The 21495-nt window shown below is 40.5% G+C and overlaps 1 protein-coding gene across 1 annotated transcript; it reads right to left on the bottom strand.

Annotated features, from left to right (window-relative positions):
• Window positions 1–995: 995 nt before the first annotated feature.
• On the bottom strand, window positions 996–20096 carry OTOL1 (otolin 1). Its single transcript, XM_047098988.1, has 5 exons — window positions 20072–20096; window positions 10303–10674; window positions 6782–6871; window positions 2509–2580; window positions 996–1894 (listed from the first exon to the last, which is right to left on the bottom strand). The coding sequence occupies exons 2-5, from the start codon at window positions 10664–10666 to the stop codon at window positions 996–998; spliced, it is 1425 nt and encodes a 474-aa protein (XP_046954944.1). The 5' UTR covers window positions 10667–10674; window positions 20072–20096.
• Between the last annotated feature and the right edge of the window lie 1399 nt (window positions 20097–21495).

Below are 21495 nucleotides of genomic sequence, written 5' to 3'. Positions count from 1 at the left end.
GGCAGAGAGAGAGGGAGACACAGAATCGGAAACAGGCTCCAGGCTCCGAGCCATCAGCCCAGAGCCTGACGCGGGGCTCGAACTCACGGACCGTGAGATCGTGACCTGGCTGAAGTCGGACGCTTAACCGACTGCGCCACCCAGGCGCCCCTAAATGTTTATTTATTTTGAGAGAGAGAGAGAGAGAGAGAGCACTTGAACATGCATGTGTGGAAGAGGGGCAGAGAGAAAGGGAGAGAGAGAGTCCCAAGCAGGCTCCGTGCTGTCAGCAAAGAGCCCAGTGAGGAGCTCGGTCCCACAAACAGCGAGATCATGACCTGAGCTGAAATCAAGAGTCCAATGCTTAACTGATTGAGCCACCCAGGAGCCCTTTTACAAACTTACTTTTTACCTTTTATCCAACACACATGGCCACCTAATACAGGATTTTTATGGGCAAACTTTTGCATTGATTAATTTTGAATATATTTTAGCTATTTTTTATCATTCTTTCTGTGCATTCTCCTTGAATTAAACTGACAAGGGAATAGCTCCATTTCGTTGGAAGTCAATCCTAACAGTTTCTAAACTCTTGAGAATACCAGCCCATCATGTGTCACTTGTTAGCCTTACACTCACACAGAAAAGAGTTGCACACACCTATATGAGATATACAAGATATTTGGTAAGAATATATTTATTAATTACAGATGTCAATCATATTTTATATGCAGATATTATTTAAATGGCATGGGAAATGGCATTATAATGCTAAATGAAAAAAGCTAACTACAAAATTAATAGACACGTTTCCAATACATATAAATATATTTTTTAAAAGTGATGTCTTAAAATAGGCAGAGTAATTGACTTTAGGTTATACAATATTTTTCTTATTTTTTCTGTATTATTTTTACACTCATGAAAAACATAATGAAAGTTGTTCTTTTTAGTAACACTACCTGTGTTGCCTGACTTATTCCACTGAACCCAAACTACAGCGTTCAAGACACAGCTTATGGTGAAATTCCAGAATTTTCCTCTGGGTACAAAAGGAACCCAGTAAAAATGCTATCATCCTCAGGGCTGACATAGACCCCATTCCAATCTTTCGAAACTTCCAACCAGACTTGGTCCCCTGCACTTAATTTCAGGATGATAAGAAGAGAGGCCTGGTCTATTTCATGGCCATAGAGCGTTTCTCTGGACTTGAACTGCTTCTTATTCCGGGCCACCAGGCTGATGCGAGCGGGTCTGCCCCTCACAGTGACATGGTAGGAAAATACATATGCGCCAGGAACACTACAGTTAAATTTGCCAGTGACAGGGCTGTAATTCCCTTGGTCATTATAGAGAACCTTGTCAAATTTGATTGGGATGTTGGGAGGAGGGAAAGGCTTCGATAAAGTGGCGCTGAAGGCTGACCGCAGCACTCTGGCCACCTCCCCCTTGGAGCCTTTGAAGCCCCGAGAGCCCTTCTTGCCAATAGATCCCCGGACCCCTTTGCTCCCAACCTCACCTTTTGGCCCCACAGGCCCCGCAAGACCAGGAGGACCCAACTCTCCCTTTTCTCCTTTAACTCCTGGATCCCCTGGGGCCCCAGGCAGGCCATCTGGGCCGCTTTTGCCTTCCGTTCCAGTATCTCCTTTGCTACCTTTTTCCCCTTTCAGACCCTCCTCACCTTTTTCTCCCTTCCCTCCCCTCTGCCCAGACTCCCCACAGCAGCCCTTTTCCCCCATCTCCCCTTTCTCTCCCTTGGCCCCAGGCTCTCCATTCAAGCCAGGTGAGCCCGCAGCCCCCTGGTCTCCTTTATCTCCTTGGGTACCATTTGCACACGTGTCCCCTTTGGAGCCTTTTTGCCCCTTCACTCCTGTCAGTCCGATGTTTCCTCTCTCCCCCTTAGGACCAAGGCCACCTGAAACAGAAAGTTCAAATGACATTCAAGGATCACATTGAACAGAACGCTATTACCACAGAGCTCACGAAACAGAAATGACACCTACTGACTGAGACTGGAACCCCAACTCCTGTCTCAGCCACAGCTGTGCCATTTGGATCCTGCGGCTCTCTCACAGGGGGAGGAGTTAATGCCACCAAGGAGTGACAACCTATATTTAAATCTCATAAATCTAGTTCTATTTTTTTTTTTTTTGTACTTTTAAGATAAGAAACAGGAGTTAGAACCACAGCGACCCATGGTAGTCCATTACCCTTTGTGTTTTGGCCCAACCCAAGTATTCCCCTACATCTCCACGAAGTCCATCCAAACCCAGAATCTCACAGGCAGAGAAGCTGAAGCTGTCTTTTTCCCAAAGACAGCTAGACTGAGGACACGAGCTCAGAAGCTTTTATTTAGTCTCCAAACTACCTGACCAGCACTTGTTGCACTCCAGCAATCAGGACACTGAAGTACGAGAATAAAAGCAATTCATATGTCCATCTTACCTCCTGCATAAGTACAAACAGGAAGAAAATTAGGGGCTGTGCTGCACACATGACTGAACGCAATAGATACAGTTTGTACTCTACCTGGTTCTCCGGGTTTTCCCGGGTATCCTGGGGCTCCACTTGTTCCTTGGTCCCCATGTTCCCCCTTAAGTCCTAAAATGATACCAAGATTAACTTTCTTCCAACTATATTAGTTATGGTATAACTAACATCCATTTTGCAACCATGTTACAATCCAACACTTCCTCTAACAAAATGGATAAAGGAAAAACGATATGGGAAAAAAATTTATTGAGCACGATTAGGAATATTTTGTTCCAGTTGATGGTGAACCATTTAAACAAGATTTGGGATAGTGCCAATCTCTTTGCACAAAATTCAGCTTTTCCCCCAGCATTCCCCTTGCTCTTCAAATCTCTCATGAAATTCATGATATTTTGTCTTGTTATTTATGTGTTTGTTTTTTCTTCTTATGAATCTTGAATAACAGTTAAAATATCCCCTTCTTTATGTTCCCCACAATGCCTAAAAAAGAGTGTCACCACCATATAACACAGAGCACACGTTCTGCAATTAGCTAAAACTAATCATATCAAAAACCCTTCCCGGGGCACCTGGGTGGCTCAGTCGGTTAAGCTTCCGACTTTGGCTCAGGTCATGATCTCACGGTTCATGGGTTCGAGCCCCAGGTTGGGCTCTGTGCTGACAGCTCGGAGCCTGGAGCCTGCTTCAGATTCTGTGTCTCCCTCTCTCTCTGCCCCTCCCCCACTCATACTCTGTCTCTCAAAAATAAATAAAATATTAAAAAATTAAACAAAAAAAAAACCCATCCAGGATAGTGAATATAAATACAAATATAAATATAAAATGTAAATATATAGTCCTTGACATAGAGCATTAGGGAAAAGCCAATTTTCATTGTGTTTGGAATTTTTTTCATATGCTCTTTGGACAAATCACAGAACTGTAAAAATTCATGTTTGAAAAGAAATCTAAAGATCTAGGTTTTGGGATATTTTCCCAGTGCCACAAAATGCATTTTTATACTGGACCTGCTAAAGGCCCCTCCTGTTACAGTACAACCACACTAAATTCATTTTTATTGAAAATGATAATAGCAGTAATAATAGTAGGAGGAATAATAGTTAACTTTCATTGAGCATTTCCTTTGTGCCAGGTAATGTTCCAAGTTCTTAACAAGATTTTTAAAGAATTTAATCCAGGGGCACCTGGGAGGCTCAGTCAGTTAAGCATCTAACTCTTGATTTGAGCACAGGTCATGATCTCACAGTTTCTGAGTTCAAGCCCTGTGTTGGGCTCCACATTGAGAGTGTGGAAGCTGCTTGGGATTCTGTGTCTCCCTCTCTCTCTGCCCTTCCCTTGCTTTCTGTCTCTCTCTCTCTCTCTCTCTGTCTTTCAAAATAAATAAATAAACTGTAAAAAAAAATTAATCTGGTGGCTCAGTCAGTTAAGTGGTCGACTCTTGATTTCCCATCAAGTTATGATCTCACTGTCATGAGATCCAGCCCAGAGTCAGGCTCTACATCCAGCATGGAGCCTGCTTGGTATTCTTTCTCTCCCACTCTCTCCGACCCTCCCCTGCTCGTGTGTGTGCATGTGCTCAAGTGTTCTCTCTCTCTTTCAAAAATAAAAAAATAAGTAAATAATTTTTAAAAATTAATCCAACCTTTTCAATTCAAAATTAATTCTCATTTGATATTAACATAGCCTCTTGGATAACAGGGAGACTCATATAAGAGAGCACATTTCATCAATGGGAACATTTTTCATTTACAGAAGTATATAGCATCTCCCCTCAAGAAAGATAGAGCAGATATTTTTACCACTTTTTATCACAGAAGAAACTGAAGTATGAATGTTTACAAATTTGTATACAGTCAAACATGACTGTATGTAACATTGGTTGGCATCAGTTTGCCAACCATATTATTTATGATACAACTAATATTTTTTTACTTTTTTAATTTATTAATTTTTATTTATTTGGTTTTATAGATATAACTCCTTTCTTATGTGCTGAAAATTTTTAAATTTTACTTTCTTTTTTTTTTAATTTAAACCCAAGTTAGTCAACATATAGAGTAGTAATGATTTCAGGAGTAGAATTTAGTGATCCATCATTTATGTACAATGCCCAGTGCTCATCCCAACAAGTGCCCTCCTTAATGCCCATCACCCATTTAGCCCATCCCCCCACCCAATATCCTTCCAGTAAGCTTCAGTTTGTTCTCTGTATTTAAGAGTCTCTTATGGTTTGCCTCCCTTCTTATCTTATTTTTACTTCCCTTCCCCTATGTTCATCAGTTTTGTTTCTTAAATTCCACATATGAGTGAAATTATGTGAAATTTGTCTTTCTCTGACTTAATTTTTGTTTTTTTGTGTTATTTTTGTTAGGGAAAAAGAAATCCCATGTCAAATTACAAATCGTGAGAAGAGACTCCCCCCACCACCAAATTTCACAAGACCAGCTAGAGAAATCCCACATAAACTGCTCAGCAGTTTTCTAAGTAGCTGACCCCCTTCCATTACCATTCCACATAAAATTTACAATTTGGAAATTAACCCATAGGCCATCAGGAGAATATCTGTATCCCTTTGGAGAGAACCCAACTCTGAATGGAAGTGAAGGACTATTCTAACCCCCGTCCTTGCCAATACTCATATACCAGCCTTACTGCACAGTTATTCTGGTTCTCAAGTTCAATTTAACTGCTTACATTGACTTTACTTAATCAGGTTGTGATGAACCAGAATGCAGTCATTCAACTCATTTATTATTTTAACTTTCAATCTTAACCAAGAGTCCAAGCTAAGTCTGGAAATAAAAAGAAAGTAGAGTTGCCCCTTTATAGAGACTGGCTGGATGAATTTCTACTTTTGATCTTTCATCAAAGTGTAATCTTAAGAACCTTATCTTATGATACTTCCCTGTTTTTTCTTCTACTTCCAGAAGTCTGGCTTCCAAAATGTATGAATCACTGGGGAGGTTCATCACTCATCTTTATTTCACAGGGCTTTCCGCGAACATAATTCAGCCACAAAAGGATTAAATGTTTCCGAGAATGAAAATCGCATAACTGACAACTGTGAAGGAGCTCTTTCTTACCTTAGCATCTTTTTGGAGTAATTACTTCACTGAATATTCTACTAGAAATGAGTTAGACAGTTCCTCAGCCATGTGGAGGGTGATGTATAGATGATATTAGGTCTTTTGACATGTGACACTGAGGCTAAAACATTTAACTTGATGGATAGATGGTATTTCTACAGGCTGGTAGTATTCACTGCGGAATTTTTAAATGTCCCGGTGAATCTATAACCTTCCCTCAATGTCTTGAAGCACTTAGAGAACCAGGGATTTCCCCTGGCTGATAGATCTATGGAATTACAGAATTTCTGAGCTGGAAAAGATCTATGAAAGCACACATAACCACAAATCTTCTTTGATAGTAAATAGGGTATAAATAAATACCTAGTCTATTCCCCATTGATTTCCAGATGAGGTAAAGTGACTGGTACAAGGTCATTGCTACAAGCTTGATTTCTTCCATTTTAATTCAGTGCTCTTTCCACTCCTGATTGGAGTGAGCCAAAAAGGCATGTCATATTCTCCTTAGTAAGGATGCTATCCATCTAAACAGAATAATTCTATAGGGTTGCCTGCTCTAGTTAGTTTTATCTAATACAAAATTAATGTGTATCATGAGGAAGAGCTCACTCAGGAGTATACCGGAAAGGATCCTTCCCCAGAGACTATACCCTGTGGTTCCCAGTCACTAGGTCAGCTGTGTGGCCAACAAGACAGAGAAAAGATGTGTGAGGGGTGCCTGGGTGGCTCAGTCAGTTAGGCGTCCAGCTCTTAATTTCTGCTCAGGCCATGATCTCATGTTCATGAGATTGAGCCCCGCATCAGGCTCTGGGTGGGTGTGGAGACTGCTTAAGATTCTTTCTCTCCCTCTCCCTCTGCCCCTCCCCTGCTCTCACGTGCCTGCGCTCTCCCTCTCTCGCGCGCACGCGCTCTCTCGCTCTCTCTCTCTCTTAAAAAGAAGAAAAGACAAGATGCGTGAGAGCCTACATGTGTGGAGGGGAAGGAGGGAGGGTGGAGAGAAAGAGAGAAACATTACCAGAAAAGTTTAAAGTCCCTCAATAGACTATTTATAAAGTTAACATTTTTATATCAACTATAACTTGCAATATGCCTTACCAAGTTTTTTACATTTTTAAAAATTGATCCACCTGCAAGAATATGGTATTTACTTAGCAGGTTGCTCTCCTGAAAAATGATACAGAACATGTCTTGAGTTTTGACATGAAATGGATATAAGTACCTACCCTTCTCTCCTTTCTGGCCTTTTGGACCTGGGGGTCCAACAATTCCTGGTGGCCCTGGGATCCCCATTCCACCAGCCTCTCCCTTAAGACCTGGAAATGAGATTTAAAACCATCAGGATAAAAAAAAAATTCTCTTTTGAAATTCATTAGTTCTGGAAAAAAAAAATTTTTTTTAGGCATCATTTCATTGAGACCAATAACTGTCAGAGTCTTAATAATAAAATCCGGGTAAGACTAAAACAACTACATAATCCTAAGGACAATATTTTTCTCTGATTCATAATTTTGTGCCACCTGAATAGATAAATTGAGCGCATTAGTCCTTGTCACTGGATTCATGGCAGCAGTGAAACGATTCAGGGAAGCACTGCCGTATCAAACAACAAGGACAAAATGATTATCTGGCTCTTAACCTCACATGGACCACACTCTCTAATTGGCAGTAAAACCCAATACCTAGCATTTTTGGTTTTCTCATTCATTCACTTATGCATTTTTTCAGGAAGTATTGCTGAGGCCTCCTAGACACCAAGCACCATACGAGGTGTTAAGAATCAGCTATCAACATCCCAGCTGCTCTTTCCCTGGTGTAGCTGAGAGCCTGGGAGAGATAAACACTGAACAATAACCACACCAATAAGTAGAAATTATCACATTGCAGCTAGTGAGGCAAAGGAAAACAGGAAAGTGCCATTATAGATTGTGCTAAAAGAACCTAATTTATGCTATCAGAGGAGACATCCCTGGGAAAATGACAAATGAACGAATTAGGATTTTCTGAGACAAAAAAAAAAAAAAGAAAAAAGAAAAAAAAACAACCCCAAAATACATAGATGAGCATTTCGGGAAAAGACCATGGTATTTTTAAGAAACTGAAAGACGAGCACAGTGGGTGGGGCGCTTGGGTGGCTCAGTTAGTTAAGTGTCCAACTCTTGGTTTCAGCTCAGGTCATGATCTCGAGGTTTGTGAATTCGAGCCCCGCATTGGGCTCTGCGCTGGGGATGCAGAGCCTGCTTGGGATTCTCTCTCTCCCTCTCTCTCTGCCTCTCCCACACACTTTCTCTCAAAGTAAACAAATAAAGTTTACAAAAATGATAATAAAATAAAATAGTTGGGTTTGAGAGGGTTTATTGTCATTTTCAAGTTTGTTTAATGTCCCTCTTATGCTAGATTTCTAACTTTTTAACCAAACAGCATTTTTGAAACACTGAAACAGTAGAATAAATATCTATGAATCTCAGAAACAAGACCCTATTAGGCTGAGAAGAGGAAAAGACTCCTACTACAGCTAACTGGAAAAACAAACACAATTTATTGAGCACTTATTCCAGCAGGTACCACAGTGAGTCTTTACGTGTATTACCTCATTCTGTCTCTTGATGACCCCATGAAGTTGGTACTATTCTTATCCCATTTTACTACTCTCTTTATTGTTTATTTATTTTTGAGAGAGAGAGGGAAAAAAAGAGAGAATCAGCAGGGGAGGAGCAGAGAGAGGGAGACACAGAATCCAAAGCGGGCTCCAGGCTCTGAGCTGTCAGCACAGAGCTGGTCACAGGGCTCGAACTCAAGAACCATGAGATCATGACCTTAGTCGAAGTCGGATGCTTAACTGACTGAGCCACCCAGGCACCCCTTAATTTTTTTTTTTGATTTTCATTTATTTTTGAGACAGAGAGAGAGAGAGAAAGAGAGCACAAGCGCAAGCAGGGGAGGGGCACAGAAAGAGAGGGAGACACAGAATCCAAAGCAGGCTCCAGGCTCTGAGCTGTCAGCACAGAGCCCAACACGAGGCTCAAACTTATGAACCATGAGATCATGACCTGAGCCCAAGTCCGATGTTTAACCAACTGAGCCACCCACTCACCCCCCCCCCACTTCTACTACTTTGTAAACTGAGACTTAGGTAATGACGCTTCCCAAAAGCAGGACCATGATAGACAAGACATTCTGAGCTCTTGAACACTCTGCTCTGTGCTGACTTGGTCAGACTAAAACATATGAGCACCCCAGGCAGGCAAATAATTTGGCATACATCCAAAATGTTTGTCCTATGTATTTAGAGGAGAGACTGAGCTCTGAGAACTGCCCAGCTAATCTACCAAAGGGTGAAACAAAAGCTCTCATGTGACAGACCTACAGCCTTAGAAGACAGTTTAGCAACCAGCTGTGTTTACTTGACCATGCCCTTGGAGGTCTTCACCCTCAAGCAGCTCACCAGCCAGATATGATACTAAGAGGAATTCTGGTAAATGTGATTTTCTCGGTATCATTGCATTTCCAATAATGTTTCAGCAATCCAGAAATCTTCATGCCCTGACCACTGCCCAGCAACTCTACCTTTTAATTCCAGCTCTGCATGAATATTGATCACATTTCCCAAAAGGTTCCTACTGTAGGATGAAATGAATGAAAAGCTTAATGAGGGTGCACAATTTCTGCTTTTATAACTTTAAGTTCTGCAGGCAAGACATAACAAATATATATATGTCATTTTTTCAGGGAATAGTGAATTTTAAACTGACACTCCTCTCTCAATTTTACCTGAGTTCTCTGCTATATGACATGTAAAAGCTGAAATGTATTACAGTAAAACTCAGTATATGCATAATGTATATATTAAAGATATCTTAAATTTTGAAATATGTAACCATGATGTTCAATGGAGAACATTGTTGGGCAAGGATACAGTGTTGCCTTGGAATCTCAATGAAGAGCAAACTGAATCCCGCCCCTTATTCTCCCCGTCCCAGACATGCCATTTCTAATCCTAACTACAAATAGCACTCCAGAAATCCATCAGTCAAGACACATTCTAACTAGCCGGCAGAATTTTCATTTACCCTTTTTACATCAGCCATTAACAAGAAGACTGTACTGGTAGTAAGTTTGTAATGTGAAGAACTGTGTGCCAGGGCTGGGGTTGGGAGCCTGGTTTCTGCTCTAGCCAGCGCTGTCCAATAGAACTTTCTGCACTGATGAAAATGCTCTGTATCTGTACCGCCCAATACAGTAGTCTTTGGCCACGTGTGGCTATTGAGCATTGGAAATGTGGCTAGTGTCATTGAGGAACTGAATTTTTAATATTAATGTTTATGTTTTTTGTTTTTTTTTTACATTTTTATTTTATTTTTGAGACAGAGAGAGACAGAGCATGAACGGGGGAGGGGCAGAGAGAGAAGGAGACACAGAATCAGAAGCAGTCTCCAGGCTCTGAGCCATCAGCCCAGAGCCTGACGCGGGGCTCAAACCCACGGACCACGAGATCGTGACCTGAGCTGAAGTCGGACGCTCAACCGACTGAGCCACCCAGGTGCCCCTGTGTTTATTTTTATTAATAACCACACATGTGGCTGGTGAGCAACACAGCACCCATTTGCATTTGTCACAGTGTTACACCTAGACCCTGTCACCATTTGCAGGACAATGTAGAAACCTTTGGGACAATTCTACCTCCAATCCACCTCTCAACTCCAAGAACATCCAGGTAGGAAATATGGCTTCATGCACTTTCAAATACCTGGCTTTCCAGTCTCTCCAGGTTCTCCTTTTTGCCCTGGGACAGATGAACAACAATCACAGCAATTCAGAAAAAAGTCAGCCGTGTCAAGAGTGAAGTTTTCAAAGGGGAAGAGAGTGGCAGTACCGAAGGCAGAATCTAGGGCTGGGGGGTTGGGGGTCGGTTCCACCATTTCAGCCACTTCTGTGAAAGGCATTTCCTCTTCTTCTGGAGGTGGGCCACTGGACGGCTTTAGACCCTTCGGCATCTCTTTTCCCTCAGATTTCTTCGTAAATTTGGGATGCGGTGTGGTCTTTGCTACTGTGTCCATGCCAGCAAAAGCCAAAATAATTAAAATGGCACACAGCCAAGAAAACATCCACATAGTTGAGGCTGGAAGAAAGATATAATGGGAATATATACACACATATGACATGAGATCCAAATGTAATGATTAAGTGATATAAATATATAAGAAGGAAATATATAAACGCATATGAACCATAAGAATAAACAGTATGCATAATATTGAATGGTATTTTAAATGCATTTTAATGCAAATATGTACTTGAATCACAACAGGATATTTTGTTTACTTAAAATATTTATCATAAGGAAGATTTTGCTTCAATTCTCCTTGCTGGTTGTTTTCCTAGTGCTACATGTTCTAAAATATTGTTTTCAATCATTCAAATTATCTTGCCAACTAGCGAACATGATCTATAATAAATGCAACATGACTTAATAGCTCATATACCCTGTGGAAAACAAATATGTATAATTTCCTGACTGACCTCACTCAGATTTATAGGAATCAAATACATTTGTATTAGAGGGAGATGAAAAATATTGAGCTGAGTAGTTTATTCCAGCAAACTCAATTATTTCAAGAAAAAATACTGGTGAAAGGGTCCTTAAATCTACTAGGGATAATGGTCCTGTTGTGAGAGCAATTTTTTAGAATCTATTGTAATAAATGGAGAGAGAGGGAATAAAAAGATCATAAACTTGGATATATGCTATATCTTCCGATTCTTCACATGTCATTTAACTCTCCAATTCTTCACTTCATCATTTGAGGAGTTTTCCTGAAAACTCACATTTATCCTTGCATTATTTTAATGGGGCAGAGGGTGGTTATTCTTATTAAGGTTTTTATTAATCAGAGTGATATGAGACCAAAGTTCCCAATGAAGTGAAATTGTGAAGTGCAGTCCCCAGCAACTCACAGCCGTTCAGATGCTGCCAACAGATGGCCAGGGGTAGAAATGCATGTTTTCTGGTTGGAAAAAGGAGCAGTATGAGGGTAAAGAGAATGGGTGAAGGATCGTAATAACACCTACTATTTATAGAGCTCCTACTATGAGCAGCTGCCTTACACTCACCCATCTAATCAGTTCTCAAAACTGCTCTGCCAGGTAGAAGACACTATTCATCTTCACGAATGAGGACACAGGAACCAAGGGGTTCTACGCCTCATTCAAGATCATGCAATCAGAAGTTATGAATTCAGAGCTGAAATCCAAGTCTGTTTAATTTCAAAGCCTCAGAGCACCTGGCTGGTTCAGTCGGTTAAGCATCCGGCTTCGGCTCAGGTCATGATCTCACAGCTCGTGACTTCGAGCCCCATGTTGGGCTCCGTGCTGACAGCTCAGCGCCTGGAGCCTGCTTCAGATTCTGCGTCTCCCTCTCTCTCTGCCCCTCCCTGTTCATGCTCTGTCTCTCTTTCTCTCAAAAGTAAATAAACATTTTAAAAAATGCTTTTTTAATTTCAAAGCCTCAATCCTTTCCCACAAATCACATGGCATTTGTAAGGATGACACTAAAGAACAAGAAATTCAAGTGCAGGATCAGTGGAAGAATAAATCAGAGGAGATGAGAAAGGGTTCAGATAAGATGCTGCATTTCTAAAATCATATAAAAATCCCAAAACGCTAACTTTCCTTCAAGTTGTCTTTGCTGCCATATTCACCCTCTCAACCAGTATTTACTGAAAATCAACAATGTCACAAACACTGAGAAATCAAACATAAGCCATGGTGTTTGTCCTTAAGGAGTGTACAGTCTGCTAGGAAAGATGAAAAACAGCAAAATCAAAGAGGAAAGTGTGAAGGGCAAGTGATCACACTGCATTTTCCCAAATATAGACCTGATGCCCCACTCTCCTCCAACCCTGCAAAAGTGAGCGCATAAACCAGAGTTACTAAGTATCAATCAGCTAAATTCAGGCCCAGCAAAAACCAAACAGAAGTATTCCATTTAGATATAAAATAGTTCAAGTTTCATCAATTCACACAATTGCTGTCAGTAAAACCTTCATTTATTTGTTCAACAAACATTTATTTGAGCATCTCTGAAGTGCCAGGTCCCGTGCTGGGTCACAGAACATAAAGACAAGTAAAACCCAGCCCCATCCCTAAGGATCTTGTCTGCACTGAACATCCGAACACAGCAAATATCCAAAGTGCACAGTATCCAAAGTGAAATATTGGTAACTTCTAATTCTCTCGCCACTTTGCCATAAGAACTCAACTTTGCAGAATGCTGAGTATAAATGCTCTAAGACATTGCTTATGCTCTCTTAAACAAATGAAATCATATGGAAAAATAACCCTTTTTTTCCTCACTAAAACATGTCTGTGTTTCACCATGCATACAAAGTATTTCTGACCCTGAAAACATGCTATGATAGCCTCTCGGTAAGCCAATCCTAAGGTGGCCAATAAGAGAGAAGCTGATATAGTAAGAGATAAGCTGTTGGGATTGGGAGGAGAAGGGATCTAACACCAGGAACATGACAGGCATTGTCCAGGCACTTTATAATTATTATTTCAATTACATCACACATGAACCATGCAAGATAAGATTTACTATGTCCATATAATGGATTATAAAACTCAGGCACAACAAAAATAGACACAAAGATCAATAGGACAAAATAGGAAACCCAGAAATAAACCTACAATTATATGGTCGATTAATCTTCAACAAAGCAGGAAAGAATATCCAATTGGAAAAGACAGTCTCTTCCACAAATGGTAATGGAACAACTTTCCAGGAACATGGAAAAGAATAAAGTGGACCACTTTCTTACACCATACACAAAAATAAATTCAAAATGGATGAAAGACCTAGATGTGAAACTGTAAAAATCCTAGAAGAAAACACAGGCAGTAACTTCTTTGACATCAGCTGTAGCCACTTCTTTCTAGATATGTCTCCTGAGACAAGGGAAACAAAAGCAAAAATGAACTATTAGGATTACATCAAAATAAAAACCTGCACGGCGAAGGAAACAATCAACAAAACTAAAAGGCAACAGAAGGAATGGGAGAAGATATTTGCAAATGACATATCAGATAAAGGGTTAGTATCCAAAATATACTAAGAACATATAAAACTCAACACCAAAAAACAGATAACCATTCAAAAAATGAGCAGAAGACATGAGTAGACATTTTTCCAAAGAAGACTTACAGAGGGCCAACAGGCACATGAAAAGATGCTCAACATCACTAACCATCAGGGAAATAAAAATCAAAACTACAATGAAATATCACCTCACACCTGTCAGAATGGCTAAAATTAACAACATAAGAAATAGCAGGTGCTGGTGAGGATGTGGAGAGAGGGGAACCCTCTTGCACTGTTGGTGGTAATGTAAACTGGTACAGCCACTTTGCAAAACAGTATGGAGATTCCTCAAAAAGTTAAAAATAGAACTACCCTAGTACCCAGCAAGTGCACTGCTATTTACTCAAAGGATACAAAATTACTAATTCAAAGGGATATATGCACCCTGATGTTTATAGTAGCATTATCTACAATAGCCAAACTATGGAAACAGCCCAAGTGTATGTCGATCAAAAAACAGATAAAGAAGATGTGATATGTATATATACACATACATGGTATGTTACTCAGCCATAAAAAAAGATTGAAATCTTGCCATTTGCAATGACATGGATGAAGCTAGAGAGTATTACGCTAAATGAAATAAATCAGTCAGAGAAAGACAAATGTCATATGATTTCACTCATATGTGGAATTTAAGAGGCAAAACAAAAGAGCAAAGGGTGAAAAGAGAGAGAGAGAGAGATAAACCACAAAATAGATTCTTGACTATAGAGAACAAACTGATGGTTACCAGAGGGGAGGTGGATGGAAGGATGGGTTAAATAGGTGATGGGGATTAAGGAGTGCACTTGTGATGAGCACCAGGTGATATATGGAGGTATATATAATATACTATATATATAATTCTCTGTATTATATATAGTACTATATTATACACCTGAAACTAATATTACACTATATGTAAATTAACTGGAATTTAATTAAAAATTCCCATCAATGGATGAATGGATAAAGATGTGGTATATATATATACAACGGAGTATTGCTCAGCAATCAAAAAGAATGAAATCTTGCCATTTGCAACTACGTGGATGGAACTGGAGGGTATTATGCTAAGTGAAATAGTCAGAGGAAGACAAGTATCACATGCCTTCACTCATATGAGGACTTTAAGACACAAAACAGATGACCATAAGGGAAGGGAAGAAAAATCATATAAAAACAGGGAGGGAACAAAACATAAGAGACTTGTAAATATGGAGAACAAACAGAGGGTTACTGGAGGGGTTGTACGAGGGGGAATGGGCTAAATGGGTAAGGGGCATTAAGAAATCTACTCCTGAAATCATTGTTGCACTATATGATAACTAATTTGGATGTAAATTTAAAAAATAAAATTAAAAAGAAAAAATACTTAAAAATTCAGGCACAGAAAGTTAAGTAGCCTGCCTGAGATCACAGTTTAGTAAGCAGTAGAGCTAGGATTAAAACCTAGGCCCATTTGACTCCAAAGTCAGCCCATGCACTTTCCACTGTCCCATGTTGCCTGGGGATTAATGAGTGACCATTGATGCTGCAGAAGGCATTAAGCTGAACCCTTCACGGAGCTCAGCTCTAGGCCCTTCAGTGGAAGAAAGATATTTCCCACTGAGAAGAAACAGGAACTTAATGGGAGACATGAAGAAGAGAGATGAGAAGTCTGGCTCTGATGGTGGAACGTACTAGTGTGGAGCAAAGTTACAGAGGGAAACAAAGCACATCCAGCCAGAAACCAAAGAGCTACAGAAAAGAATGAGCAGAGCAACAAATGTAAGGAAGGTGCTTGGTGTCCGTATTTGGAAGTGTGAATTGTCCTCATATGTTTTCCTTGCATTGTGGCTTCCTGCTTCCCAATTTAAGTCCAGATATTAAAGGATAATGTAGTTGGTACATTAAGACTATGATGAGGCTCCCCAAGAATTTGTACATGAGGAAAACATAGGCCCTTTGAAAACCAACAGAGGAAGAGTTGATAGCAAGCTGACAGTACGTATATGTAATTTCTTTTCAATTGAAATTTTTTCATGTTGATGAAAAAACATAAAAACCTAACCGAACACAACTTCCACGAGTTAAGCAAGTAAGGGCTTCTAATCAAATTTTAAGTCACTGAAACAATAAAACATGACTCAGATGCTAGCTAACGCTGAAGTTTAATGCAGGTGTAAATCTTAACACAGTGATTAGAAGTAAAAATTCTAAATATTGCCTGGAACATAAATGTTTCAAGAGCAAAAAGTTAGGTATCTTTTGTTTCTATGTTCCCAGTGCCTAGCATAGTGTTTGCGAATAATATGTATCCTATTAATGTTTGCTGTACTGAAATGAAGTAAATATAATAGATTGCATTATTTTCTCCAATTTTCCATTCCACCCTGTATTCACACTGTTTGATATATGAATTTTGCACAAAAGAAATGACGTCTGTACTCCAAACCCTTGACTTTGATTTCAGCCATGTGATTTTGGCCAATAGAATGAGATGGCAGTGACAGGGTGCCATATCCAAGCCTAGGTTCCAAGAGCCCTTATGTGCTTCCACTTGCTCTCTTGCAGTTTGGCCATTTCCCTAGAATATGCATGGACAAGTTTGCTTGTCACAGAGAAGGATGAGAGACACATGGAGCAGAGTTCAGGTAAGCTGCCCTAGTCAAGTACAATCTAGATAGTCCCTAGCTGATCTTCAGACATATGAGTGAGCCCAGATGAGACCGGTTAAGGCCAGTCTAGACCAAACAACCCTCACGAATCCCACAGAACATGCTAGTTATCTACACTGGTGCAAAAAAGACCTCAAACTCAGAAACTGAAAATAACTTTTATCGTAGCTCACAATTTCATGGTCAGGAATTTGGGCCTGGATCAGTTATGCGATTCTTCTCCTCCATGAGACATACTTAGGGTCACTTAGCAGTATTCAGCCATTGCATGGGATAGTCTAGAAAGGCCTCACCGCAAGTCCAATGCCTTGTTAGAAATGGAAGAAAAGTGGGCTCTCCAATCACCTGGCCTCTCTAGCGTGCCAGTTTCAAGATTGTCAGGTTTCTTCAATCATGCCTTGGGGCTCCCAAAGAGAGAATTCCAAGAACATGGAAGCTGCCAATCCATTTAGGCTATACCTAAGAATGGCACAACATCTGTGTTAAGTTTCATTAGTCATGGCAGTCACAGAGGCCAGGCAGACTCAAAGGGAAGGGGCATAGCCTCTACTTCTCAGTGAGAGGAGTGCCAAATAATCTCTGGCCATCTTGAATCCACCATAGACACTCAAGCTATAATTTGTAAGTCATGGAATTTTGACAGGATCAGCAGCAAAAGCTAACTAATATCAATAGCTCCAACCTCTAGCCTAACACCGTATTTGCTATCGTTGAGACAGAACTAAGCGGCCTCCAGGCAGCACCATCTTATCTTCAACCAGCAGCAGACATCCTGTGTGCTCCCCCAACTCGTCAATCTGCCCCCATAGTCCTGGAAGTTGCACCCATTGACAGTTCCTAAACAGAGGTTGAGCCAACCTTTGTTGAAATGCTATCAGAAGGGATCTTGAAGACTCTTCAAACTTGAATGCCCCTTCCAACCTTGAGAGTCTATGATGTGGTCTTATAACAGTAGATACTTTTACAATAAGTGAAAATCTGTTCATAACATAAAATTCCACTCTAAGTGTAGGGGACACTACATTTCCTCTACTGATATACTTTTCTCTCTCATTAAGATAGTGCCCATGCTTGGGAGGACATCCTGTGAAGATTCATTAGTTCTTTTCTCAACTTAGAAGTAAGGTATTTATATTGATTTAATAGTCTATGTTTGTAAAATGACTTGACAAGTTTCATGTGGAGGCTAGGGCCATGGATTACAAAGAAATTTAATAACTGACTAGCAAGTACTCTACTATAAGGACTAAAAGGGATTGGCTTTGTAGCCGGCCAGTCATGAGTAGGGTTGAGCTCTTCCACTTACTAGTTGCTTCATTTGGAACAGGTTAGCGTACCTCTCTAAGTCTTGGTTCCTCGATTCTAAAATGGAGATGATAATAGTAGCTTCATTTTGTATGGTCGTGAAAGTTAATGAGATAATGCATGAATAGCTCTTAACACAGTGCCCTTAGTAACTGTTGGGCTATTATTTTAGTGAGGATTAGATCTAATGAAATTAACTAGCCAGAAATAGTATTTCAAAGCAGTGACAAGTGTTTCCTATTCTCATATTGTGTCAGACTGGCAGTTGGCCCATTTCTATCCTCTTTTATGTTCTCCTCTATATCTCAAGGGCTCAAAGCCTAAGAACTACTTTTCCCAGAATCTCTTGCCTTCAGGTTCCAGTTTAGTTTCTGCCAGTGAGAGACACTTACACAGAAGACAGGAAAATAGCAAAAGCCATGATTCTTCTGCTGGCAGCAGCTGGAATGCAGGGACTTCGGCAGAATTGAAGTTTGACACACCAACACGGTTTCCTGCCTTGGTTCTGTGGGTGGCTGTGACCACTGACAGAAGTCTTCTGCAAGTCCTGCCCTGGGCATCAGTAGCAAAATCCCAAATCTCTGAAGGTTAGAGGCAAACCTGACAGCTAGTGACAGCCCTGTACCTCTCCCGCCTTCAATGACTGCATCAGCACCCGATTACTCGTACTAAATTCCAGATTTAATCCTGTACCGCATCCTGAATCCTACATTATTATTCTTCTCCAATTACTTTATCTCCACTTCCTTTATCATACACTCCCAGGCTGTCTTATATACTGTCTTATATCCAATCTTACATTCTTTTTCTTACCCTAACCACTCTTCATCCATCTATAACATCTTAATCTGTTAGAAACTAGCTGGATCCAATTATGTCCCAAGAAGTTTTGTCAGAAGATCCTCCCACAATGTTCTGAGCCTGCACATATATAATCCACACTAATGTTGTATTCCAGGTGCATTCTTGAATGCTGATTTAAGTATAAATGTTGACTTTAAAATAATTTGAAGCATGTGGATATGTATGGATCAGTTCTCCATCTGTGAAAGTGTTGACATTTGTTTTACTTTATATAGAGCAATCTTCACCCTGTGACCTTTGTATAGTTATATAAAATTATTAGATGAACTTTTATGTGTTTCGTATTCCTTTTCTATCTTAATAGTTACTTTTGGCTTCTCACATTTCATTATGACCGATATTTCATGCTGTGTTCCTTCTCATACCCAAGTTTCATGCTATTCTTTCCTTCTTTCAGTCAACAGGTGTTTATTAAACACCTATGCTGAGTCATACATTGTATTATATGCAGGAGTTAGAGGGAAAAAAATATCTGCTGTCACAGAGCTTACATTCTAATGGCAGTGACAAATACCAGATGGTAAAAATAATCAATATTTCAGACTGTAATAAATGGTAGGGAGGAAATAAATAGGGGTATTTGATAAAGAGTGACAAGGAAAGATTGTTTCAGACAGGTTGCTAGAGAAAGCCTATCTGAGCAAGTAGCACTTAAGCTGATAGCAAGGCCTGAGGAAAGAGCATTGATGAATCAGAAGGAGCTGGTCACGAGACAGGCAAGAAGAGTTTCCAAGCAGCAGGAACTGGATGTGCCTTGGTACAGAGAGAGAAGGAAGGCCCAGAGGCCCTGGAGGTATGGAGAGAGAGGGAGCCTGGCATGGTACCCCCACCCCACTCCCCTGGGACACACTGTGTAACTACTGTTGACCTTTGTAAGGATGCGGGGTTTGTTCTACAGGCTGTAAAAGGTCACTCAATGTTCAAGCAGGGGAGAGGCCCTGGCTGTTGTGTGGAGAATGGTTGCAGAGGGGACAAAACAAGAAGCAGTAAAAGCAGGTGGGAGCTGTTGTAGCCCAGGCAGTAAGAGACGAGAGAGGCTTACAAATTTGTTGCCATTATTTTGCCAATTAAAAGATCACCCCTTTCTGGAAAACAATCATTATTTTATTCAATTTCTATCTGAAAATTGCATATTCAACTCATTTAAATTAGAATTTAAGTTTACAGTTTGAGTTTAGAAGGTTTCTTAGGACTGTGGTTTAAATCTATATCACTTTGAGAAAACAAAGAGACCACAGTGAGTCTACATGTGGGAAAATTCTTGAAGAATATGATTAATAATTATTTTCCTTTAGAAACACAAGGTGAGGTTGAGTTGTTGGTCAAGGTTTTATTTTAAAATATACACTGAATCTGGGGTACCTGGGTGGCTCAATAGGCTGGGCATCCAACTCTTGATTTCAGCTCAGGTCATGATCTCACGATTGGTGACATCAAGCCCCACATTGGCCTCTGCACTGACAGTGCGGAGTCTGCTTAGGATTCTCTCTGCCTTTCTCCTGCTTGTGCGTGCTCTCTCTCTTTCTCTCAAAATAAACAAATAAACATTTAAAATATACATATACATGGGGCGCCTGGGTGGCTCAATCGGTTGAGCGCCCGACTTCAGCTCAGGTCATGATCTCACGGCCCGTGAGTTCGAGCCCCACGTTGGGCTCTGTGCTGATGGCTCAGAGCCTGGACCTTGCTTCAGATTCTGTGTCTCCCTTTCTCTCTGTCCCTCTCCTGCTCATGCTCTGTCTCTCTGTGTCTCAAAAACAATTAAAAACATTAAAAAATGTTTTTAATATACATATAAGACATACACACACACACACACACACACACACACACACACTAAATCTGAGATAGTTTTGCACTAGGAAGTACAACCTAGACACACAGATGTTTGCATAGAAATGATGCTTGGTCAATTTTGTCTCCCCAAGACCAGAATAATAAATCCCTAGTTTCCCTGAGTGGATTTTAGGAGATCTTAAAGTAAGATCTTAGCCCCAACTCCTGATGAAACAGCTTGAGTGGGACAGACTGGGTTGGGCTGAGAGGCTTTCCCTGTGCTGAGGTATGAAAGGAAAAGAGGTAGGGTTGTAAGAGGTTTGAACTCCAGTCAAGTAATGGGATGATTTCAGGGCTTGTTCATCCCGAAGGGATGCTGGCATCCCCGTGACTTCCCTGCCTAAATAAGTAACCTAAAGTGTAATGGAGAGTCGGGGACAGCAGCTACAAGGGCTCACTACCATCACAGCCACTTCCTGTGTGTTTACCCTCAGGAGGGCGGTCCCAAGACAAGGGCATGGTATAGAAGGGTGTGAAGAAAAGGAGATTGGGGAAGGACAGTTGCTACTGCTTCTTCCTTCTCTTGCCTTGAGAGCTACCTCCATTGAATAATCCTCCTTTCTTTGTAAGGTGCCTCGTGTTGAGTTCTCAGTGCTAAGCCACCTTGGTGTGGAGGATTCCTGATAAGCTGTTTTCTCCTGCCCCATTTTCCCAACAAACTCACAGTCCTCCTAAAGCTCAGATTTTGAATTCATTCGCAAATGTAATGCCATGAAAAGGAAGAAGGAGAAATTTTGTAACTGCAGATTCCTATTTCCCACTTTATTTTTTAAGGGCAATTCCAGAGTGATTGTAATCAGCTCTGATAAGCTTTGCTCATCCCTTTGTGTTGATAGATGCAGCAAAAGCACCGCCATTTCTATTATCCAGTGGGAGACTATTTCTCCCAGAGTGTCTAAATAAGCGAATCCATTACAATTTTATTAAGCACATTGAATATAATATTACATTCCACCACATTAAATGCTTCTTGTACATAACAAGGGTGCAGTAAAATAGAAACATTCTCAGCATTTTTCTATTAGATAAAAGGGATTGGCTTTGGTTCAGAATCTAACACTGTAAAAAAAAAAAGTCTAGAAGCAAACATGGACAGTTTGTTTGTTTTTTTTTCTCTATGCATGCCACCACTTTGTCGCCTACTCCTCTTCCC

The sequence above is a fragment of the Lynx rufus genome, unplaced genomic scaffold, assembly GCF_022079265.1.
Source record: "Lynx rufus isolate CCGP_SWC_20201006 ecotype Redwood Valley unplaced genomic scaffold, mLynRuf1.p SCAF_5, whole genome shotgun sequence".
Taxonomy (NCBI): domain Eukaryota; kingdom Metazoa; phylum Chordata; class Mammalia; order Carnivora; family Felidae; genus Lynx; species Lynx rufus.
Note: the sequence above shows the minus strand (reverse complement) of the source record. Positions and strands in the feature narration are given on the sequence as shown.

Excerpts from the sequence above, each read along its gene's own strand:
- OTOL1 (XM_047098988.1), bottom strand. The coding sequence starts at position 10,666 with ATGTGGATGTTTTCTTGGCTGTGTGCCATTTTAATTATTTTGGCTTTT. Across the intron at positions 2,581-6,781 it reads AGGCCAGAAAGGAGAGAAGG|GACTTAAGGGGGAACATGGG; the intron begins GTAGGTACTTAT and ends GTATCATTTTAG. Across the intron at positions 1,895-2,508 it reads GGGAAAACCCGGAGAACCAG|GTGGCCTTGGTCCTAAGGGG; the intron begins GTAGAGTACAAA and ends TTTCTGTTTCAG.